The 25561-nt window shown below is 44.1% G+C and overlaps 1 protein-coding gene across 5 annotated transcripts in view; it reads left to right on the plus strand.

The window, feature by feature from the left end:
• LOC128341603 (monocarboxylate transporter 2-like) overlaps positions 1–25561 on the plus strand; it is an 85986-nt gene that overhangs the window by 48819 nt on the left and 11606 nt on the right. For 3 of the 5 annotated variants that reach the window (XM_053287923.1, XM_053287924.1, XM_053287928.1), the window contains one exon: positions 7487–7630. The exons of 1 other annotated variant lie outside the window; for it this stretch is intronic. In XM_053287923.1, coding sequence (XP_053143898.1) covers positions 7487–7630 — 144 coding nt within the window. Of the gene's footprint in view, positions 1–4495; positions 4717–7486; positions 7631–25561 lie in introns of those variants that run through there. One more of the 5 variants, XM_053287925.1, reaches the window with a different exon arrangement.

The following is a 25561-nucleotide window of genomic DNA, read 5'->3' on the forward strand; positions in this document are numbered from 1 at the left end:
AAGTTGTAGTTCAGCAACATCTGGAGGATCCCAGGTTGGGAACCACTGCCTTATAGTAATTCAATATGGAATTGACTAGGGTATGAATAAGTCAAAGTCTAGTTTCTTTAGGGGAGAGTCATTACTTAGTCTCAGTTTTCATTATTAGTTAATTGGAAATAATAGTAACCTGCTGTAGAGTTTATTGATAAGGAGATTCTGAAGCAGCTGACCCAGGGATGCTGTTCTGAAGCAACAACCTCTGCAATGAGCTTTCTTACTATCCCTGGTCATTCCATGTTAGTTTTCTTTTCAGGCATCTCTGCCCTCTTCTCACTTCTGCATATCAGGTGTGACATGCCTGCTATTGTTTACATAATCACATAATCACTCTCTTGATATACAAGAGAGGTGAGTCAAGAGCACCTGATCTTATCCAAGGGCTCTTCATTCTCTTGCAGCTCATTTTAGACTCCGATTCACCCATCAATGTGTAAACAGATGAGATGTTAAATTGAATTAAGAGGTTCCTATCCCCAGACGAGTTATCATGTAAAGTGGTCTTAATCGGACTGTGGAAATGAATGAAAGAAGCATTGCATAGCGAAGCACTTCACTACACTAACAGTGCTAAATGAATGGTCATTAAATAATTTATTTCTCAAATTTGTAGACTGTTCCAAACTTCCATCTCCTGGCAGTTTACAACAACATAAAACAAATTAAAAATGAAAACCTTAAAATCATAAAAACTACAGTGACGTTTAAAAGCTTGGGTGAAAAAACAAATTTTAGGGACTTTTTAAAAAGTTGTCAGAGATGCGGAGGCTCTTATTTCAGAAGGAAGTGCATTCCAGAGTCTCGGGGCAGGAACAGAGAAGGCCCATCCCTGCAGACGAATTATGATCTCAATGGGCAGTTGACTCATGGTGAAGAAGACGCTATCTTAAATAACCAGGGCCTAAGCTGTTTAACTTTATAGATTATAAACTGCACCTTGTATTTTGCCCATAAACCTATCTGTAGGCAGTGTAGCTCTTTTAGTATAGGAGTAATATGGTCTCTCCAAGATGACCCAGAGACCAACCTGGCTGCAGCATTTCAGTTTCTGGACTATGTACAAAGGCAGCCCCACGTAGAGCGCATTGCAATAGTCAAGTCTGGAGATTGCCAGCATATATATCACTGTTCTGAAGTCGTTTATATCAAGAAACAGATGCAGCTGGCATATCAGCCAAAGGTGTATCCACATTAATGATGCGGATGTTGCAGCAGGAGAGCATATTGGCAATTCCCGAATCATAGACGAGAGTTTTGTTGGTTTAAATCCAAGTTTTCATCTTTACTTGTTTGTAAAGATGTAAGCCTTCATTCTAACAGTCATATCAAGAGTAATTTTGCAGAGTCCCATTGCTGCTTTATTAGAGCCATTTTATGTTGCTAAGTGTTGCTTTTACTCAAACAGAAGTGCGAGTCTGTTGGTCCTTTTCGATGTCTTGGCGGTGTTCGATACTATCGACCATAGTATCCTTCTGGAATGTCTGAGGGTGTTGGGGGTGGGAGGCACTGTTTTACAATGTTTCCGCTCCTACCTCTCAGATAGATTCCAGATGGTGTCGACTGAAGATTGTTGCTCTTCGAAATTTGAGCTTAAGTATGGTGTCCCTCAAGGCTCCATACTTTCTCCAGTGCTTTTTAATATCTACATGAAACTGCTGGGAGAGATCATCAGGGGATTTGGAGCTGGGTGTTACCAGTACGCTGATTACATTCAGATCTACTTCTCCATGTCAACTTCTTCAGGAGCTGGCATATGCTCCCTAAATGCCTGCCTGGAAGCAGTAATGGGCTGAATGAGGGAGAATAAACTGAAGCTGAATCCAGATAAGGTGGAGGTACTTATTGTGTGGGGTCAGAACTCTAGAGACAGTTTTGATCTACCTGTTCTAGATGGGGTCACACTTCCCAAAAAGGCACAGTTTCACATTCTGGGAGTACTTCTGGATCCACACCTCTCCCTGGTTTCTCAGGTTGAGGTGGTGGCCAGAGGTGCTTTCTGTCAGCTCCGGCTGATACGCCAGCTGCACCCATTTCTCGAGATCAATGACCTCAAAACAGTGGTATATCTGTTGGTAACTTCCAGATTTGACTTCTGTAATGCGCTCTACGTGGGGCTGCCTTTGTACGTAGTCCAGAAACTTCAGTCGGTTCTGAATACAGCAGCCAGGTTGGTCTCTGGGTCATCTCGGAGAGACCACGTTACTCCTTTACTGATGGAGCTACACTGGCTGCCAATAGGCTTCTGGACAAAATACAAAGTGCTAGTTATAAAGCCCTAAACGGCTTAGGCCCTGGGTATCTAAGAGAGCGTCTTCTTCACTACAAGCCATATCGCCCATTGAGGTCATCTGAGGAGGTCCGTCTCCAGTTACCGCCAACTCGTTTGGTGACTTCACAGAGACAGGCCTTCTCAGTCGCTGCTCCGAGATTGTGAAATGCGCTCCCTGCTGAGATATGATCATCTCTGGCAATTTTCAAAAAACACCTGAAAACCCATCTTTTCACCCAGGCTTTCTCAGCTTCCTAATTTTGTGTAGGTTTTAATCTCTGGTATATGTTTTTAACTTGTTTTATGCTATTGTTAACGACCCAGAGATGAAAGTTTGGGGCGGTGTACAAATTTGATAAATAAATTATAAATAAATAAATAATAAATAAATAATATACTTGTCCCATGACCAAGATCTTTCTATAATGCTTACTCAGAAGTAAGTCCTGTTCAGCAATGCCCCCCTGAAATTTTAATTAGAAGCTTACTCCTTATGGTGCCGGCTTCAGTTCCTTTCTTTTCAATGTAGCAGCAGCAGTAGTACTGATGAGTTGACTCCTTAGTTTTCCCTACTTAGTCCTGTTCCACATGGGACAGAAGCTGCAAGGAGGAGTCTTCTGATTAAAGGCTCAGTAGTTCTGAAAAGCCTCTGTAGCATTTTGGCCGTATACACAGAAATTAAATATTGCATTTAAAATAATAATAATTAATAAACTCACAGATCAGTGAAAGAAAAATGACAATTCCAGACTAAACAGCTGACGTCATTTGAGCAGTACTTAATTTTGACATGAGCATTTGAGCAATAGTTAATTTTTAGAGGTGCATACCTGCCGGTAAGCCAGGTCTTGGTTTTCCTCAGATGTTGGTTGGTGAGCTGTGCTTGCTTAGTGGTGAAGGAAAGGCTCCATGCTGATCTGAGAGTGACCCTGCTAACAGAGCAAAAGAGGCAGCTTTTTAACGTAGCGATTCTCTTTATTTAGCAGCGGAAGAGCAACTGGCCCTATCAGCCCCCAGAACAGTACCCCTCCAGTGACTTGCTATTGTCTGTCTTATGTTTCTTTTTAGATTGTGAGCTCTTTGAGGACAGGGAGCCATCTTATGTATGTATTTATTATTTCTCTATGTATACCGCTTTGGAAACTTCTGTTGAAAAGCGATATATAAATATTTGTTGTTGTTAATTAATAAGGACATTACTTTATTAATTGTTCCAGGGCTCTAGTAATCCTCAGTTCAACCAAGTCCTGCATTTAATTCTAGGATAAGAAAAACAGCTTCACACAACTGCCGGCAAGTCTGTAAATGGGGGAAATAGGGATATGCTGGGGAATGAGGGTGTGTGCCCCCAGCAGGCGTGACATCAGAATTCACCTAAGTCTGGTTCCCAAGCTCTCCCCTGGCTATTCTCCCAACATTCACCTGACTTCCAAGATCTGGAAGTTGGATGGAGAATGTTGGGAGAAGAGCATGGGAACCAGTCTTGAGAGGTTTGGAGGTCACACCCACCAGGAACACATGTGCTTGGTTCCAACATATCCCTGACATATTCTCCACTTACAGATTTGCCAGCAGTTATGTGAAACTGCCCTTTATTTTTCCTCTTCGCCCCCAGCCTTTTTCCTCTGGTGACAGATGATTAATAAAATACACATAGTCTGAAAGGTCATTAAGAGGAAAAAGTAGTGTGATTGGTTGTTTCACTGACTTGGCTAGAGGAAGAAAGTGCACTGATCATATTTTTATTTGCAAAATAGCTATTGTTAAAATCTTGCACTCTGCTCTTGAAGTCAGGTGTACATCTGTTCTTAGTTGATTTGGGTGCAGTAAGGGGCCAGAGTTCCCCTCCATTAGAAGGAGCTGGGCGACTGGCAGTTTTACTCCGTAATGATTATTCTCAAGTGGCTTTTTCCCCCATTTTTGAAAGCCGCAGGCCATATTGATAAAACCTTCAGCAGCTGTTGACTAGACCTCAGAGGCTACTTCCTCGGATCTGAAGCTTTTTCAGGGGAATCTGTCAACGCTTCTGCTACTAGCTCTGCAAGGTCAAGGCAAGCAAGTGGCAGCTTTATGAGATTGTGCCAGATCTTTGCCAGCTGTTTCTTCTGCCTTGGTTCTCACCTAGTTCTCTTAATTAAGAAACAGACATTTAGAGGCTTCCTTTGTTTCCTTAGCCTCACAGAAAAGAAAAAGAAGACTTAGCACAGGTTACAGTGAAGGACAACACAAAAGTTTGATCGAGGATTCAGACTGAAGATTCAGGCAGGATTTTCTGGGACCAGTCTCTGTGTTGGGCAAAACTGGCAAGTACTGTGTGATGGACTGCTGCCCACTCCAAGCAGCTTTCTATGCTGTCATCTGCCAAACCTCTTTCATAAGCTGCAAGGTGCACAAAGCACACCAAGTAGGTATGTCTCAGATCACTGCCTGCAGTGCAGTCAGATCACTGCCTGACTGCCTGCCCGCCCTCCCTTCTCAGTGGTGGTCTCTTCCTCCACTCCAGCCTCTTCAGAAAGGAGCAATGGAGTGGAAATGTATTGAGGCCAGCACTCTGCTGGCCTCATGGAAATGTTCTGAGGCCAGTAGAATGCTGGTCTAGAAGTCTCTGTGTGGAACCTCAGACCCAACACTCTACTGGTCCCTTTGCAGCAGTGAAGGCAAGGAGCAGCTTTGGGCAGGCAGGCACAGACAGGTGGATTTAAAAAAAATACATCACACCATTAAAATCAATGAATTGACTGACTTACTTGAAATTAAATACACAGAGTCCTGCCATCTTCCACTACTATGTGCCAATTTTCAGAGCTTTCTGCCCAGCTATTACTGCATTCTGGTTTTTTAAAATCTTTTTCCTATAGGCAATTGTGGGTTTTTTGGTTTGAGAAGCTGCTCTTGCACAACTGTGCTACTTCAAAAGGCTACCTCACTTGTTTTCTTCCTTTTGCAAAAGCATGGGTGTGCAAGAGCACCATGTCAAATTAAAAAAGAGAGGGAAAGCTCAGTTATTGTAGCTGCTATAAGAAGGAATTGTTCTGGGTTTTTATTGGATTTCTGATTGGAAATCCAATAAAAATATTGATAGTGATATTTTTAAGGGTCTCCATGTCCAATTACAATATTCATAATATTGGATCACAGTCAATCTAATTTGGTGTTTTACAGTATGCACAGGCCTACTAGATGGCCTACAAGACTCCCTCCAGCTCTTTGATTCTAACTCTGATGCTTAAATCTGTTAAATATTTCAGGTGCCTACCAGTCTCTTTGTTTTTGGCCCCCTGATGTTAAATACCATGGTTCTTTTTAATGTTAAAGCACATTATTGCTTAGATTGACTGACTGACTGACTGACTAACTGACTCTATCTCTTGTTCTGTGGTTGTAACATGGAGATGGTAAAGCACAAAACTGATTGACTGATTTGAGCTATTGTGCCATGGTTGTAACACTGAAACCATTTGCCACCTGCAATATTTTTACTCTTGCATGAATTTCTGGCTTATTAAATGGAGGTCCTCAGCCGCCTGGAAATGGCTATACATTTTTTCAGGTCTTGCCATTCTTAAATGATTATTTATTTGATACAAAGATAAGAAGAGAAAGGGAGATAAAAGAACTTGAAGTTCCCTGAATATGTGAACACAGTGTAGCACAGAAGAGCTCTACAATGAAATAATTTCTTCAGACATTAATTTGCTCCTCTTTAGTAGTGTGCATGGTTCGGTTCGGCACACTGTTACAGACCTCCAGACCGGTTCGGCAGTCCGGAGGTCTGGATGGGCGGGGGCCTGTTACTTTAAGCAGGGGTAGTGGTAGTACTTACACCCCCCCCGCCGCTCTTCCCCCTCCGGCACTGTTCCGTTTAAACATCTTCTTGGGGCGGCAGAGTTCCTCCCTGTCGCCCCTGCCCCCGTCGTTATTCCTGAAGGCTTAAAAGAGACGAGCGCTAGCAGCGCGCATGCACCCTGCGCGGCGTGCACTTGTTTCTGATACTGGCACGCGGCGCATACGTCACATGATGTATGTGGCGCGCGCGCCAGCGTCACAGACAAGCGCGCGCACCACACAGGGCGCATGCGCGCCGCTAGCGCTCGTCTCTTTTAAGCCTTCAGGAATAACGACGGGCAGGGGCGGCAGGGAGGAACTCTGCCGCCCCAAGAAGATGTTTAAACGGAACAGCGCCGGAGGGGGAAGAGCGGTGCGGGGGGGGGTAAGTAATACCACCACCCCTGCTTAAAGTAACAGGCCCCCCCATGCCGGACCAGGGGGCCTCCGGACCTTGCACACCCCTACTCCTCTTCTGGCATGCAGATGGGAGGAGACCAGTTTATGGTTCAGTGGTTTGAAGCACAGTTGGAGAACTTTTAGGGAAATTGTACTGGGAACTTTAAGAAAAAGGAGAGCAGGTGCTTACATGCTGTCCACTGCCCCATGCAGCTTCCTACACTTGCATCCCAATATCCCACCCCCAGGCATGGTGCCAGCATGCACATGTCTTCTGTGCACGCATGGATACCATTTTTGTGGACAGCATGGTGTTGCTGATTACACAAAAGACATCTGTGCGTGCGCAGATGTGCCTGCTGGCACCATGTGGGGGGTTATTGGGAGATGTGCCACCCTAGCAGGAAGCTGCATGGGGCAGTGGAGAGCAGGTAAGGACCTGCTCTCCTTTTTCTTAAAGTTCCTGGTACAATTTCCCTAAAAGTACTTGAACCATGCTACAAACTGTGGTTTGGGTGGTTCCCTAACGGTGAGCAGGTCTGGGTCTGGCCGGTGCCTGGATAGAAGCTTGCCTGGGAACTTCATGTACACTGCCTTGAACTTTAATTTATTATATTTATATCCTGCCTTGCTTCCATGCTGGCTTATGGAAGCAAGGCAGGATATAAATATAATAAATTAAATTAATTAAATAAAATTGACTTTCAGGGATCAAATGTGGCCCTACAAAAACCCTGCCAGGACATGCTCTTACTATGCATGCATGCAAATATGTATGGTCATATGTCGGTGGTGTCCCCAAGAATCCTTTCTCCTGGGCATTTTAAGTCTGTGGAAGTATCTAACAATTAAAACATTACTAGATCCTTAAAATTGTTTTAATTGAGTGCTCTTGAAAGTGTATTTCATTGAAAACCTTTATCAGAGGGATTAATTTCTTTCCCCTTTTCATAGGTCCCATAAGCAGTATTTTAGTGAGCCGTTATGGTAGCCGACCGGTGGTCATATTTGGAGGCCTGTTGTGTGGCATAGGGATGATTTCTGCAGCATTCTGCACAAGCATTTTTCAGCTGTACATTTGCGCTGGACTCATCACAGGTAATGGTAACATTCTTTTACATTTCTTGAAAGATAGGTGTCAGAATTAGGCCTGCAAAGGCCTAATGATGTTATTTCACTTGCATTAAAATACTGTCACCTGTTTAGGATGGTGTTCTGTGCATGTGCTGCACCTTGGTGATATAACTGGGTGCTGCATCAGCCTCAGCTACTTTAGATATCTGAAGAGCTGTCACAGTGAAGAAGGAGCAGACTTGTCCTTCATTGCTCCAGAGGGCAGGACTAGAACCACTGGGTTAAATACAAGGAAACCGATTTAAGCTAGACATTAGGAAGAATTTCATAACTGAAATTTTGAAGAGCTGTTCAAAAGTAGAACGGACTGCTGTGATGATGCTCCTTTGAGGTTTTTAAGCAGAGTTGGACAGCCACCTGCCAGGGGTGCCATTGCGGATTCCTTCGTTGAGCGAGGGGGTTGAGGTTAGACTAGAAGGCCTCTAAGATGCCTTCCAACTATGGATGTGCACGAACTAGTTTGTGCACTCCTGGGTGGGAAGGTTGCTTTAAGGGACAGGGAAGGCGCTGTCTATCTGTTAGCCCCCACCCCGCCACTTTACCCCACCAGCTGGGCTGCCATGTTCCTGCTTGCAGCCCCGAACAGTGTCGCCACGCTCATGCCGATGCGCGTGGCACACACACGCATGCGCGTCAGCCATGAACATGGCAACGCTGATCGGGGCTGCAAGCAGGAACTCTGCAGCTCAGTCCGCCTGCTTTTTTGTAGAGCACCGGTGGGGGAAAGAGGTGGGGTGAGGGCTGACAGGTAGGCAGAGCAACCCAGCAAACAGCAACTGGTAGGCAGAGCAACCCAGCAAACTCCGCCCTTTCAACTGGCTCAGATGCCAGCGGACCAATGTGGTTTGGCCTTCCAGGAAGGGAGCACAAACTGGTTCCATGCACATCCCTACTTCCAACTGCACAGTAATCCCTTGGAGGTAGGTTATAGAGATGTGCATGGAACCGGCAGGGGGATGGCTGGGGGGATAACTTTAAGGGCAGGGGAGGGTGCACTTACCCCCCTCACCATGTTTCCCCTGCCGGCACTCGGTTACCTCAAAGTCTGTCAGGGCAGCAACGTACTTCCCTGACTCCCTGTTGTCCCCTTTACTGGATGTAACCAGAAATACTCGACACACCTGCATGCCTCAGGCATGCGCACACATCACGCACATCACGTGTACGCACTTGACGGACGTTCTTGCGACTGTGACGTGTGCACATGCCCAGCACATGAAGGCACGTCGAGTACTTCCGGTTACATCCAGTAAAGAGGACAACAGGGCGGCAGGGAGGTACGCTGCTGCCCCAACAGACTTTGAGGAAACTGACTGCCGGCGGGGGAAATGCGGTGTGGCGGGGGGGGGGCAAGTGCAGTAAGTGCACCCTACCCACCCTTAAAGACAGACACACGCACCCCCACCATCGAACCTTCGAACCAGCCTGTGCCTACGAACCGGCCTGTAAAAGGGCCTCCGTACAGGTTTGTACACATCCCTGGTAGGTTAGGGAAAATGTCACTGGCACAAGTTAGCCCGTTTAGCTTCATGGCTGAGAAGGGAATTTGGACTTGGGTTCTTTTTGCACCACCATTCTTGTTCATCCAACACTAGCACTTGCCATATGCTCAGAGTAACTGAGATAAACTTAGAATAACTGGGAACAGGAGTGCAGAAAAGTGAGTGTCAAAGAGACATGACTGAATGCTGGAGTAGATTCTAATAGGTGCTAATCGGTTTTGGTATGCAAGATTAGCTGCCCCAAATTAAGGAGTAGGCTTTAGCTTTACCAATGAAGTTACCATGAGAAGAGAAGAGAAAAACAACTTTGCTTGCCTCTCCTCTGCAAAAATGTGAGTTTGTATAGACTGCTTTATAAAATAACACAGATTTTATTATTTGCTTGTAAAAACCTTTTCTTTAAAAGAAAGAAGGAAAAGTCCAAATGTATTACAGGTTATCTTGAGTATGTTTGTTAATGTATTCTGGAGGGTCTGCTTCCTTTGGTAACCAGGACCCAAAGGAGCCATGTATGCATAAGCAGGGTTTTTTTCTGTATATGAAATTGAAGAGGTGAGAAAAGATGAATAGAAGATTAGGCAATCACACCCTCTTCCTCAAGCAAAGAAAATGTGAAAAAACACTGGCTCGGGAATATTTTCATCCATGGATTTATCTCATGGAACAGAGTTGCCTTGTGGAATGGAAACTTCACTCAGCAGATGAGACCTCAGGAAGTTAGTGAGGAGCAGCAGCTTTTGCAGGGTTTTGCTGTAGCTCTGGAACCAGCCTGGGGTTTGCAAAGTAGCATTTCTCCATAGTTTTCAGTAACAAGCTAAATATTTGTTCAATTCCACCAGGCCTTTTAACTTTTGAGCCTTCTGTCTTTTAGCTCTGTAGTTTTTAATCATTTCTTATTGATAAGTATCATGAGTTCATTTTGCTGTTCTTAACTTATGCAGCTATTTTTATGATTTGCAGTTCATGTCTTATTGCTTTCATTATGTTGTAATGGATTTTTTTATACAGCAAACAGTCTTGGACACTATTTTAGAGGGAAATGATGTTTTAATAAATAAACAATCATAATGAAAAGTAATGCATAGTACACAGTGTTTCTTGCAGATGCATATTGAGATAGGCAAGTCTGATGAGTTCATAACATTCACTGTATAACTTATCTATTGCATCCCATTGGTTCTCCTTTATTATTTGTTATATCTTTATGCTGCACTTCGTCCAAGGAGCTCAGGTTGGCATATTTGTCCGCACAAATTTTATCGCCACAACCCTAGACAATAGGCTAGGCTGAGTGCACGGTTGGAACTACAGTTGAGCATAGATGTGCAATGAACACAGGTCACCACGAAGGGGAGTGGCATCCAAATTTGACAATTTCCCCTTTGAAATCAATGGGATATAAACATATTAATAATTCCAGAATGGCTTAGCAGAAAATTCTCAACATTCATATGTCAGTAGCACATGATGGTAGCATTAGATGTGCACACTTGCAAGGAGATCAGTCCACCCATTGATTTTTAACAATTTTTTAAAAAATTAAAAGCATTTTTAAAAATTCATTAAAAACCAATGAGTAAACTGATCTCCTTGCAGTTGTGTAATTAATGCTACAATCATGTGCTACCACCATATGAATTTTGAGAACTTTCTTCCCAGCTATTCTGGATTTATAACATGGGGTGCAAAAATAGGGGTACTCCTTTTTATATGAAGGCAAGGGGCAGTTGCTTCCAAATTGAGGCTTGAATGATGGCCATTATGGGGGCCTTGCCGCAATTTTTGTAACTTTCTGCCATGAAACAAAGCAGTTTATGAGATTTTTAAACAGTTTAAACAACTATTTAATACAATCATTAAAAATAAACAAGTAAGCGGATCTCCTTGAAAGCCACCTGGCTTGACTGGTTGTTCCAATGGACTGTTCTGCACATTATGCATTCTGTTCCAAGTTTGGAGTGGCACAAAACATACAAGCTCTCAGCAGCCCAGACCACGCCCCTTTGCGTGTGATGTCACACGCAAAAAGGGCATAGCCTGGGCTGCCAAGAGCCTGAGCAAGCTCTCCCCTTATTATTTCAGGCAGCTTCTGCTGCTTGATAGGACATTTCCCCCTTTCTCTCCCTCCGGAGAAGGACAGAAAGGGAAAAACGTTCTATCGGGTATTCTGTGCTGCCTGAAATAACTAGGAGACAGTTCGCCTGGGCTCTCAGCAGGCCGGGCATGGGAGTGGGGAGTTTGCTCTGGGCTCCTATGGAACCCGAGCCACATGGTTCGGTGGCTTTTTTCCCTTGGCGGCCCAGGTTCTTTGAACCCGTTTGCACAATGGTGGCTACACCCCATAACATAAAAAATGGACAATAACATAAAAAATGGACAAAAGAGGGATAATAAAAGAAGGAAACTCAGGTATATATGCTGAGAAAACGTATAAACCATGAAGTGTTTATTCTGCTGGTGCTAGATCCCCAAACACTCAAAAGCACTTCCCCGACTGAATTAATGTTTTTAATCTTATCATGTCTATGGGCCATGATTATCTCCAGAGATGCCAAGTTCTATCATAGCAAGCATCGACAATATTGTTTTATTTGTATTGTATTGTATTGCATTTGTATCCTTATGTATTTCCTTACGATGGAAATGAAATGAAAATTATGTTAATTACATGCAGGCAATACATGCAAATTAACTGCAGCCCCGTGGTTCACAGTAAATCTTCATTGTGTTTCTCATTGCTGAACAGGTTGCCTTCCTCAAGCTTACTCTCTCTGATCTGATTAGTGTGGCTGGTTTTCTCCTGCTCCTTGGCTGTCTTCATAAATTAATGTCCCTGGGCTAAAGTGCACTCAGGCCTTCACAAAGTCTGTTTTTATCCATTTGGATGCTTAGCAATCTGGCACAGAGACTGAGAATAATTATGAATATTTGGATTTGTTGATGGTGAATTCCATGGATATAGATTCCCGCCCCCCCACAAATTATTGTACAAGCATGTTTTAAGTTTTCACAAGCATGAACTGCATTTTGCAGTGAGTTGGGTAGAATAGAGAACCACGCTTCTACCCAGCATTTTGTAGCAGACAACAAGGAGCACATGCCACTCTTAATTTCATCCAGAACAATGCTACAAATAGGGATGTGCACCAAACCGGTCTGCCTGGCTCGGTTCGAGTCTGCACTGGCTCGGTTTCATTTTGGCATCCCAAATGAGGTGCCCGGCTCAGTTCAAATCTGAACTTGTTTGGACACATTTGGGATGTGTGTGCCAGAGATGTTCTCTCTCTCTCTCTCTCTCTCTCTCTCTCTCTCTCTCTCTCTCTCTCTCTCTCTCTCTCTCTTTTAAGGCAGACTTACTGCCACCAAGGGCTTCTATGGCCTCGGGGGGGTGGGGTTGAGGAAGCCCTCAGCAGTTGTAAGTCCACCTTTAAAAATTAACAGCCCCAAACCAGTCCCAGACTGGCCCAGGGGATTTGGATTGACCTCGAGCTGAACCAGGCCTGGTCTGGCTTGAGGACAAGCCCTTGAAATGGGCCAGTTCAAGTGTGAGCCAGCTCGACCTCAAGCCAGCTCTCACATCCCTAGCTACAAACCAAACAATGCTACAAACCTGACTCTTCGTAAGGCAGCTTCCTATGTTTTGAAGTTCAACCACCCACTATAAGTTGTACTGTTGACTGTTTACCTTATTCATCAGGCACACTGCCTTTCACAGATGCTGGACTAGATGGGCTCTGGGCCTGATCTAGCAGAGTTGTTCTTATGTTCTTATGTTTAGAAGAAGCTGCCTTACACAGAGTCAGGCCATTGGTCCATCTAGCTCAGTATTGTCTGCACTGACTGGCAGCAGCTCTCTAAGATTTAAGGCAGGAGTCTCCCAGCCCTACCTCAAGATGCTGCCAGGGATTGCACCTGGAACCTTCTGCATGCAAAACAGATGTCCTACCACTGAGCTATGGACCCATCTCCTAAGGGGAATACCCTACAGCAATGTTCAAATGTAGTCAACCATCCAAATGCAAACCAAGGCAAACCCTGCTTAGCAAACAATTCATGTTTGCTACCGCAAAACCAGTCTCCACCATATACCTATCATACTTTGTTTCCCTGACAAGTCTGACAATGAAGGCTTTTTCTTCATTTATTCAATAGTGAATGCACCTATGAGAATTTCTGTATTCTTGAAGGCAACCATTACTATAGAAACAAAGGAATCCTCATGACTATTGCCTGCTTATGTTTTTTTTTTAAATGGGAAACATAGCTGGGTAAATTGGTAGCTTTGATTATAGAGATGGGTTAAAAAAAAAATGCCAGAGCAGATGTTTCTCCCTTTTGAAATAATACTCTGGATTATTCTGCATTTCATTTTGAAGGTGGCTTGTCAGTAATTTTGTTAAGCAAAGTATAGGCCTATATCAATAATACAGGCCTATATCTTCAAGTCTCTCTTAATCAAGAGAGCTGTAGCTCTAGAGAAATTCTAAAGTGTATAAATCTTGCATAAGGTGAATAAATGTCTGAAGAGTTGTGAAAGCAAAAAAAAACACACAAAAAACCCCTGCACTGAATTATGAGAGCTAGCATGGTCATTAGAATCCTAGAATTTTAGAGCTTGCAGGGACCTTGGAGTTCTTCTAGCAGTAGTAGGCAGACAGTTCATCTTGGGCCAGAGAAACTAATCAGAACAGCCCTGCTGGGGCCTCTGGGAAGCCTACAAGCAAGAGCTGAGGGCATGTCATCTCTCTTGCTGTTGCTCCCCTGCAACTGGTATTCAGAGGCATTTTGCCTCTGGAGATGAAGGTGGCCTATGGCCACCATACTAATAGCCCTCTCCTCCATAAATTTAAAATACAGATAAAAATGCTAAAACCTGAAGCTTTAAAACTATAAACTACAAGCCTGGCTAAACAGGTATGTTTTCAGGTCCTTCTTAAAAAATTCAGAGAAGGGGAAACTCGAATTTCATTAGGAAGCGCATTCCAGAGTCCCAGGGAAACTCTAGAAAAGACCCAGTTTTGAGTTGCTACCAACCAAGCCGGTGGCAACTGCAACTGGACCTCCACAGATGATCTTAATAGGTGGCAGGATTGATGAGGAAGAAAGTGTTCTCTTAAATACCTCAGACCCAAGCCATTCAGGGCTTTATAGGTAATGACCAGCACTTTGTATTTTGCCCAGAAACCTATTGGCAGTTCTTTAAATGGTGTAATATGATCTTTTCAGGCAACCTCGGAGACCAACTTGGCTGCTACATTCTGTACTAAATGCAGTTTCCAAACTGTGTACAAAGGCAGCCCAACATAGAGCGCATTGCAGTAATCAGTCTGGATGTTACCAGCATATTGTTGTGAGCAGCCTGGCTATCACTAACACAACTGTAATCAACCAGACTACTTCTGATTCATTATCCTGAGATCACGTATGTTTGGGAAGGAGGGAGATAAGAAGTGTCCCACACAGACTAGAATTTTTTAAAAGTTCTATTGAAACTATGATTTCATTCAAGCAATTAAGCACAGGGGCATGTAAGCAAAATACTTATTCATTGTAATATAGAGTTCTCAACAACATTTTAGAATCACTCATACTCACTGGAAATAGTTAACACCTAAAAGGTAGTTTCTGCTCTGAGTACATTGGAAACACATTCCTGTCTAGTCTGGGCTAGCGGCCAAACTCAGTCTTATCTCTACTGCTGTGTAGCAACAACCCAAAACAATCTCACAACTCAGCTCTAGCAGCAAAAGGCATTCCCTCCTACTTTTGCAAGCAGTTTAAGCAGTTTTTAAAATCACCTTTTCTCCTCTTTAATGCAGCTAAAATGAAGCTTAGCAATGTCAAAATTATCTCCAGTTTGTTCCCAAATAGCCCAAGGTTGCTCAAATAGAAACCTGAAAGCTGAAAGTCTCTGAACCTAGAAACCAAGACAGAGAAAGGAGGGGGAGAAGAAAGTTCATTGCTGATGCAGAGAAATATGAGCCAAAAGCAAAGGGAATAAGAGGCGGAGGGATGGGGTGGTGCAGACCGCAGGCCGAGGCAGAATGCTGTTAGTCCAGCTAACGGGCTGAGAGCAGCCCTCCTGGGAAGCAGAGAAGACAGAGATTGAAAGAAGAGAAGACAGGATCAGAAAGATATGTTAGTACTGGAAAAATCTAGACTGAAGGCAATTCCTAGTAGATAAACAAATTTACCAGTCCGCGCCGTCTGTAGCTTGGTCAGGCGGCCTTGAGGAAAAACACTAAGAGGGCTGGAAACTGTCTAGGCAGCTTGGGTGAAAGGCCCAGGAATGGCTAGGGGACACAGGCTGCGCTCACCCATTAATCCAAGGGGCAGGGGATGTCTCTCCCTTGTCAGGGCTGACATCCAGCTCCCTGGGTCTCAGTAGCTTCCCTTGGCAGCTTCTCCTTTTCTCTGCATGTTCCCATTTGTACTCTGGGAGGAGTATGCATGTTCCCTTTTATAACCTCTCCTCAAGCCTCCTGTCATATCTCAAATCAAGAACAGCCAAATCAAATCTGCTAAAGTCTCCATCCTAATGTAAACAATTCCCTGGTCTCCCATCATTGGCATAGTGGGTCCCAGGCCTGACTTGTTTACAAGTCCAGATGGCAACCGTCCTGTTTATGCATGGCTTGACCGGTCTGTGGTCACTTGTACAAGCTTGGTTGGTGCCTTTTAGTTCCAAGAAATGTTATTAAAAGATAGCATGCAAAGAATTGTTATTAGGAAATAGCATGTAAGAAATGTTATCAAGAGATATCATGTAAAAGCAATTCAGCAGTTACTGTGTGAAAATATGTACTCCAAATGCATACATGTACTGATATCTAAAATGTGGTTTTCTAAGATCTAAATATGATTAACATAGCAAGTTTCAAGATGGTCCTCATGACTGACATCAGCATAGCACAATGCATAAACAACTCCAAGAAAGGACGGGGTAAATTTCCCTTCTCCTCAGGTATTGACTACAGAATAAACAATTCCATTTGGTTACTATAGTTTAGCAAAATCAAAAGGTCACATCCCAGCAATTTTAGACACAGGCCTGAGTTTTGCCTTTTGAGCCTACAGAGCTGCTGTTGGTCCCAATCCCAGGATGCTCACTACAATATGCACCACTTTTTTAAGGTCGTTTATTCCCAGAAATGAATGTAGCTGGTGAATCAGCCAAAGCGAGAGGATTGGGTCCAGAAGTACTCCCAGACTACATACCTGCTCTTTCCGGGGGAGTACAACCCCATCCAGAACAGGCAGATCTAACCCACTTCCTAAGTCTTGACCTCCCACAGTGAGTACTTCTGTCTTGCTTGGATTCAATATCAGTTTGTTTTTCCTCATCCAGCCCATTACTGCCTCCAGGCAGGTATTTAGGGAAGTTAGGCCATTACCTGATGAAGTGGACATGGAGCAATAGATTTGGGTGTCATCAGCATATTGATAACACCAAATCTCCTGATGGTCTCTCCCAGCGGTTTCATGTGGATGTTAAAAAGCATCGGAGACAGTATAGAGCCTGTGGGACTCCATACTGGAGCTCTGGTTTTGAAGAGCAACAGTCTCCAAGTGGCACCATCTGGAACCTACCCGATAGGTAGGAACAGAACCACTGCAAAGCCATGCCTCCCACTCCCAGCTCCCTCAGGTGTCACAGAAGGATATCATGGTCAATGGTATCGAAAGCTGCCAAGAGACCCAAAAGGATCAGCAGAGTCACACTCCCCCTGTTGATCATCCAACAGGCAGACCAAAGCTGTCTCAACCCCATAGCCTGCCCGAAAGCCAGTTTGAAAAGGATCCAGATAACCCACTTCCTCCAAGACAGCCTGGAGCTGAGTTGCCACCACCCTCTAAATCATCTTGCCCAACCATGGAAGGTTGGAGACTTGATGTGTGAGCACTGCAAGATATTCCCCTCAGGGGATGAAGCCACTCTGGGAAGAGCAGAAGGTTTCAGGTTTCCTCCCTGGCTTCTCCAAGATAGGGCTGAGAGAGATTCTTGCCTGTAACCTTGGAGAAGCCGCTGCCAGTCTGTGAAGACAATACTGAGCTAGATAGACCAATGGTCTGACTCAGTATATGGCAGTTTCCTATGTTCCTGAATTGGAGACAGGCCTATAATTGCCTAATTCTGAGGGTCCAATGCAGGTTTCCTCAAAAGTGGTCCAATAATTGTGGTCTAATAATCCTGCCCTCCCAGTCAACACTGACTTGACAGCACACTTGACCTTTACCTTCAGAGAAGCATTAATGATCTTAACAAGACCCTCTCCAATAACATCCCTGCTAGACTGTATAAGCCATGTTGTGCAAAGGTCAAGAGGACAGGTGGTAAGGTGAAGTGTCCCAAGTATCTTGTCCACATCCTCGGGAGTCACAAACTGAAATTGAACCAATTTAACCACACAAGAGGAGCTGCTGGACACCTCCACAGTGAGGATGTGCACAGAACCAGTTTGGCTGTCCTTTTCTGGAGCACCGAACCAGTTCCATGGACCAGCATCTGAGCCCATTTGAATGTGGTGTGTGTGTGTGTTCCCTACACAAATGCATTGGCCATTTTCATGGCAATGCAGAATGGGATGCAAAGAGGGATGCTGCTGTCCTGTGCATCTCCTTTTGGAGAGAGTGACAGCAGGGGGAGAGTGGCAGGGCGAGGGCTGTCAGGTAGGCAGCACCGTCTCTGCCTCATAAGGGAAACCCCTCTCCACCCTCTCAGGAGTGCAGGGAACCGGTTCCGTGCAAATCCCCACTCCACAGTAGATTCTGCAGTAACTGTAGAGTTCAACTCGAATATGAAATATTTTACCTGCAAAAAACCTATTAAAATATCACAATGGGTAACTGATGGATCTAAGTACTCATTCAGGGGAGGAGTGGCATGTGCTAGCCTTCTCACAACCCTAGACAACTCCGCTGGACATGAACTTGCAAAAACAATGTGGACAGAAAAGAACTGCTTCTTTGCTGCCTGCATTGCCGGAGCATAGATCTTTAAATGTGCTCTGTGTTGTAGACTGTTGGATTTGAGCTGACCCTTTCTCCACTTGCACACAAGCAGTCTACCTTGCCACTTACCCCTGTAGTTCTTCCATATAACAAGGGGCTAATTTTGAAGAGGGTCAGAGAGGGCATTTAGGAGCAATCGTGTCTACTGCCCTAGGAAGTTTATTATTCCAAGTCTGAACAAGGGCATCAACAGAATCACTGGCAGAACCAACCTTAAAGCCTTTCAAGGTTTCTTGGGATCCTATTAGCAGACCATCCTAATAGGTCCTTCACCCCTGCAGAAGAGGGTTGAGGCTGCGAGTCCAACCTTAACCAGATGGTGGTCCATCCATTACAATGGGGAAATTGCAGGAGTCCCCACCCATGGAACACCTTCCTGATCAGAGTAAAAAACCAAATCACGAGTGTGACCAGCAATGTGTGTTGGTCCTGAGACCACTTGGGATAGGCCCATAGTTGTCATGGCTGCTATGAACTCCTGAGCTCATCCTGACAAATTGGTTCCAACATGAACATTAAAGTCCCCCAAAACTACCAGTCTGGGAGACTCCAGCACCAGTGTGGCAACCAAATCAGTCAGCTCAGTTAAGGATTCTGTTGGACAGTGGGGTGAACGGTATACCAACAGAAGTCTGAGTCTATCCTTGGTCTCCAGACATAGGTACACATATTCAATATAGGCCAATTCCCTGGCAGGAACCCTGGTAAGGGAGATATTATTCTTATAGACCACAGCCGCTCCTCCCCACACACATCCTCTCACCTGCTCTACAACAGAGTATCCTGCTGGGAGAAGCTGGGCCCAAACTGGACCGCTAGCCTCCCTCATCCAGGTTTCTGTAATACATACAAATACATACAAGGTTCATCATCCATACAGCTCCATCATCTACAATCAGGTGAATGATTTCTGTTTTATTTTGAACTGTCTTGGCATTACAAAGAAGCAAGGTGAGGTTCTGTGGGAGATTGGCACTGTTCCCCAATGTCAAAGAGCTGGCAGGGAAGCTGGAAGGGGTAACAACTATTACATTCCTGATCTCCCTTTCCCTTTAATGGCCTGTTGCTCTGGAGTTCTACAATACCCTTCTTAAGGTATGGTGACCAGAACTGTATGCAATACTCCAAATGTGGCTGCACCATAGATTTGTATAAGGGCATTACAATACTAGCATTCTTATTTTCAGTCCCCTTCCTAATGATTCCTAGCATGGAATTTGCCTTTCTCACTGCTGCCACAGACTGAGTCAACGCTTTCAATGAGATGTCCACCACAACCCCAAGATCTCTCTCCTGGTCAGTCACTGACAGTTCATATCCCATCAGCATATATGTGAAGTTGGGGTTTTTTGCCCCAATCAGGTGCGTAACAACGATCGGGCAAGGGGAGACAGTTGTCTGGGGGCCCCACTGCCTGGAGGGGCCCCCCAGAGGCACCTCACGTGACTCCCCATTGCCCCCTGCCCAGCCCCAAGGCTCCTCAGCCACTTGCCCTGTTCGCCGTCTCTCCTGCTTGTTCTCCTGGCCGGCAATCCAGGCAGCAGACAAGCTGCAAAGAGCTCCTTTTCTCCCGCCTCTCAGCTGATCGGCGGGTAGGCGGGGCTTCCACGGAGGTCTGGTGTAGGCCTCTGTGAAGCCTGAACTCCAGTAGGGCCCAAGCCAGCCAGGAAGGAGGAGGCAGCCAGAGTGTTCTCTGCAGCAGAAGACCCCCTGCTGCCAGGTAGAGTGTGAACTCCTTTTTGTGGTTACCTTCCCCACCCCCCACCCCCACCCGGATATATAGGGATCTGCTTGCCATAGGGCTTTGATATGGGGGTGGGGGAGGAGGGACCGAGAAGTCTCTGAATATTTATTTTGAAACAGCTTGGAAAATTTGCTGACTTAAAAAAAACTATCTAAAAAGTCCTATAAGTGGCTTGTTTCATGGCAGAAAATTGCAAAAACTTCTGGAAGAAACAGTATTATATTTATTTTATTCATTCATTTATAAATGCACTTATGTTCAAGTTGTTTTGCAACCCAGAAGGTCTGAGTGAGAACTGTGAAGCATGTCTTCTGCTTTTATTTTATTTTATTTTTCTTGTGTGTGAACTGCTCCCCAATAACCTGCAGGGACTTCAGGATAAATCTGGCCAACATGTGAATGCAGAATCTCCATTCCAGAGGAGAGGTGTCTTAAAGGGCTTTAAAAGCCTCCTGTGAAAAACCTCCTGGAATCAAACTTGACTGAATTTGTTCAGAATTCTGAGAAAACAAACATAGGCTCACCCTGCATGGTTGAAAGTCTCCTTGGCTAATCTGCAGCGAGGGGCCCATTTTAATCATTCATCTTTCTAGTGTGTTCTAGGCATTAAAAGTAAAACAAATGTATAGTACTCAATGTATATCACTATATATTGTGACGTGTGCGTGTGTGTATTCAGTGAAATGTATTTCCAGGCAGCATACTTATTTTGGAATATCAGACTTAAATCCTTGGGGGCCTGGGGTGTGCGGAGGCCCTGGACTTTGAGTGGGGGGGCCCCATTTTAAAATCTTGTCTCTGGGCCCACTCCAACCTTGCTACGCCCCTGGCCCCAATATGCATCACTTTACACTTGCTTACATTGAACTGCATTTGCCATTTCGCCCACTCCCCCAGTTTTGAGAGATCCTTTTGGAATTCCTCACAATCTGATTTGCATTTCACTACCCTAAATAGTGAACTCCTCACAATCTGTTTTGGATTTCACTACTCTAAATAGTTTAGTTTCATCTGCAAATTTGGCCACATCACTGGTTACCCCATCTTTTCTGAGTTCTGACTGAGGATGGAGTTTCCTAAGATTTAGTGGAGCCAGATTTGTCCCTGGTGTCAGCTGACTGTGTGCTAAATCAGCTTGTATTTCTGCCTAGGTGGTGACTATGAGGAAGACAGTTAATTCTATCAAGTTTGTGCAAAAATGCAGCCCTGGTGGCAGAGGACACAAGGTGCCAGTACCTCACAGTGGGTGGCCTTGGGCATATTACTGGCTGACATACTGTGCAAAAGTACATTAGCTAATAATATTGCGCTTGCACAATTTCTGCAAATTGTGTCATTCCCAATGGGTTTACTTTTGTGTAACACAGGTTGTGTGAATTTATGCAAGCTTCAAAGTACAACATTACTAGGCTGATGTATTCTTGCACAGTATGTCAGTCACCATCTCTTAGTTGCCCATGTGGGAAAAAAATCATGTGTTTTTATCACAATAGTCATTTTCAGATGTTATTAGCAGAGATGCTGTACTTGAGTACAGCATCTCAAAGCAGGTCCAAAAGCCCCTCCTTCTTGTCAGCCAATCCCATCCACCTGTCAGTCAATCAGTCCAAGCAGAATGCTGCTCACAACAGGGTTAAATGAATGAATGAATGAATGAATGTGTGAGGCAGCCCCAGACTGTTGACATTTGTCAACCTCACCATAGCCTAGTGACAAAATAATAGCCTCTCAACGTTTAGTTCTCATCTCATTGAACTTTAAGCAGGTCTTTTGGTTAATCTAGAGTGTGCAGTCGGAGGGTCTTGCAACCTCACAGATCGATCCACAACCTAGCTAAGCCCCAGTGCTGAAGTAAGAGCTGTCCAGTAGGTCTAAAATCACTCAATACATAATTGGATCCATTACAGGATTGAGCTGTACAAAAGCTGAGATGCCACATAATTGGTCCAAGTTATGTATCCCTTGGCTCAAGAGCAGCTCATGAAGTGGTTTAGGAACATAGGAACATAGGAAACTGCCATATACTGAGTCAGACCATTGGTCCATCTAGCTCAGTATTGTCTTCACAGACTGGCAGTGGCTTCTCCAAGGTTGCAGGCAGGAATCTCTCTCAGCCCTATCTTGGAGAAGCCGGGGAGGAAACCTGAAACCTTCTGCTCTTCCCAGAGCAGCTTCATCCCCTGAGGGGAATATCTTGCAGTGCTCACACATCAAGTCTCCCATTCAGATGCAACCAGGGCAGACCCTGCTTAGTTATGGGGACAAGTCATGCTTGCTGCCACAAGACCAGCTCTCCTCTCCTTTGTGGTTTGTGGGGTTGCTGTTGGAAAAAGAGCACTGGAAGAGCAATTTTGCATCAGACCAAGGGTCAATCAAGTTAAGCCTTCTGTTTCCCGCAGTAGACAACCAGATGTCCACAGTAGGACATGAAGGTAATAGGCCTTCCCTTCAGTTGCCCCCCATCAGCAACTGGTATTTGAGGTATACTCCCTCTGAACATGGAGGTTCTACATAATCATAGTGACTAGTGGCCAGTGATTTTTCCTCCATGAATTTGTGTAATCCCCCTTTAAAGCCATCTAAACTAGCAGTCATCACCACATCCCATGACACCAAATTCCATATATTAAGAGAAGAAGAGTTTGCTGCATAACCATTGCCTTGTGGCCCATAGGTCTTTTGTTGTTGATTTCAGTGGAATATAGGGACCTCTTACAATTTTTTAGAGTCTCTAAAGTTATGTCATTTATTGCAATTGGTGCCCAAATAGACATTTAAGTATATACATTACATAACATACATTAAATATACATTTAAATTCTCATTTTTCAATATTTAACCTTGTTCATTTAGGTTTCAGTGCTTTTTCATGCTTTTCCCAATAGGATGTCTGAATGAAAATATGTCATATCCATTCTGCTGAAATACTGGTTATTAGCATTGGCAGGTGTGGATATGTAATTAATTTACCCCCAACTCATTGTGACTTCAAGCTAGGTCTTCTGATAATAAACTTGGTTAGCTAAGTTTGGAAGATTAATAAATACATTTACTATTTTGTATGGGGAAAATATTAAAAAATTAAGCTCTGCAGCAAACCAACTTGCAATATGAAAGTACTTCATGCTTTTGTATTGCGTTAAGTCTAATTAGTAGTTGTGAGATTATGATTCTTGCCTTCCCCCTCTCCCAGTCAGTTGTGAAATTTTCTTTTCCTGCTATGTTTCTGTAACACATGAGACCCATTACTATTGGATGGGCAAATATTTTGTAAGATTACTGTACTGTTAAAAGTAAATTCAGAAGCTGATTGATGGAAAGAAAAATAGCCAAACCCCTTCCACTCACATGCTAGTCATGCTTTATAGTATGCAATAATATATTTGAAATGCATGTACTCAATGTAAAGGAGAAGCTTCCTGCTCCAAACTGTCTGCCTGCCTAGGTGATAATTCGCCTATGCTGTACTATGCTACCCTTTTTGACTAGATTATCTTCAGTACTATTCTGTAGGCCTGTACACAATCAAAACTATCTGATATGATACAATAAGTAATGGAATTGGATTTTAGGACCCATGCAAATATCAGATATTGTATTGTTATCGGATTTCCAATCAGAAATCCAAAAAGAATGGGGAGGGGGGAATCCCCATAGACATCTATGGGATTGGAGGGGGGAGAATCAAAAATTGGGAATGGCTGGGAAGGAAGTTCTGAAACCTGGCACATATGTAGTTCACGATGACAGGGCTCTGTGTATTTAATTTTAAGTAAATTAAAAATTTTTTAAATTAAACCAAAATTGTACTCTCATCTGAGAATTGCAGCAGAAAAGTGATGTCACATCTGAGAATCTCAGAAAAGTTATGTCACCTGCACTGTCTACACTTTGCAGATAACAGCTGTAATTATTGTTCCACAAAGCTTTTTTTTAGGTTTGATATGGTGTTATTGTGCAAGAACACCTTGTTGAACAAAAAACCAAAACCCAGCAACTGCCATTATCATTCACCAAACCTTTTTGTTTGTTTGACAAGTCGTCTCTGTAGTAGAACCTAAAAAAGCAACTATGAGGAATGCATTTACCCATGCTCCAGAGCAAGCAACTGTCTTTCCTGTCAAATAGCAGCCGCTGCAATTATCACTCCCCATCGCTGCTTTTTTTAGGTTTGATAAGGTATTCATGTGCAAGAAAACCTTTTTGGTTTGACATAAAGGTGTTCTTGAGCAATAAAACTTTGCCATATGCATCTATCTATCTATCTATCTATCTATCTATCTATCTATCTATCTATCTATCTATCTATCAATCAAATGAATTTTCATCTCTGAGTGGTTAACAATAACATAAAACAAGTTAAAACACACACAAAAATCTTAAAACAATTTAAACAATCTAAAAGTCAAAAACAGATTAAAAGCTGAAAAAGCTTGCGTGAAGAGGTGGGTTTTCAAACACTTTTTAAAAATTGTCAGAGATGGGGAGGATTGTATTTCTGTAGGGAATGCATTCTACAGTCTTGGGGCAGCAATTGAGAAGGCCCGTCCCCGTGTGGCCACCAGCCGAGCTGGCAGCAACTGGAGACGGACCTCTCCAGATGACGTCAACGGCTGGTGGGACTCATAATAAAGAAGACGTTCTCTTAAATACCCAGGGCCTAAGCCGTTTAGGGCTTTGTAGGTTATAACCAGCACTTTGTATTTTGCCTGGAAATGTATTGGCAGTAAGTGTAGTTCTATCAGCAAAAGAGTGATGCGGTCTCTCCGAGATGACCCAGAGACCAACCTGGCTGCTGCATTCAGTACTAACTGGAGTTTCTGGACTATGCACAAAGGCAGCCCCACATAGAGCGCATTGCAGAAGTCCAGTCTGGAGGTTACCAGAATATGTATCAGTGTTTTGAGGTCATTCATCTCAAGAAACGGGCACAGCTGGCATATCAGTTGAACCTGATAGAAAGCCCCTCTGGCCACCACCTCAACATGAGATACCAGGGGATCCAGAAGTACTCCCAGACTGTATACCTGTTCCTTTTGGCGAAGTGTGACTCCATCTAGAACAGGCAGATCAAAATCATCTCTGGAGTTCTGACCCTGCACAATAAGTACCTCCGTCTTATCTGGATTCAGTCTCAGTTTATTCTCCCTCATCCAGCCCATTGCTGCTTCCAGGCAGGTATTTAGGGATGATATGCCATCTCCTGATGATGTTGACATGGAGAAGTAGATCTGGGTGTCACCAGCATACTGATAACACCCAGCTCCAAATCCCCTGATCTCCCAGCGGTTTCATGTAGACGTTAAAGAGCATTGGAGACAGTATGGAGCCCTGAGGAACGCCATACATGAGCTCAGATTTCGAAGATCAACAGTCTCCATAAGAATGCCTTGCTGGATCAGGCCCAAGGCCTATCTAGTCCAGCATCCTGTTTCACACAGTGGCCCACCAGATGGTGCTGGAAGCCACAGACAGGAGTTGAGGGCGTGCCCTCTCTCCTGCCATTACTCCCCTGCAACTGGTACTCAGAAGCATCCTGCCTTTGAGGCTGGAGGTGGCCCACAGCCCTCCGACTAGTAGCCATTGATAGACCTCTCCTCCATGAAGTCATCCAAACCCCTCTTAAAGCCATCCAGG

This window comes from Hemicordylus capensis, chromosome 2, assembly GCF_027244095.1.
Source record: "Hemicordylus capensis ecotype Gifberg chromosome 2, rHemCap1.1.pri, whole genome shotgun sequence".
Lineage (NCBI taxonomy): Eukaryota > Metazoa > Chordata > Lepidosauria > Squamata > Cordylidae > Hemicordylus > Hemicordylus capensis.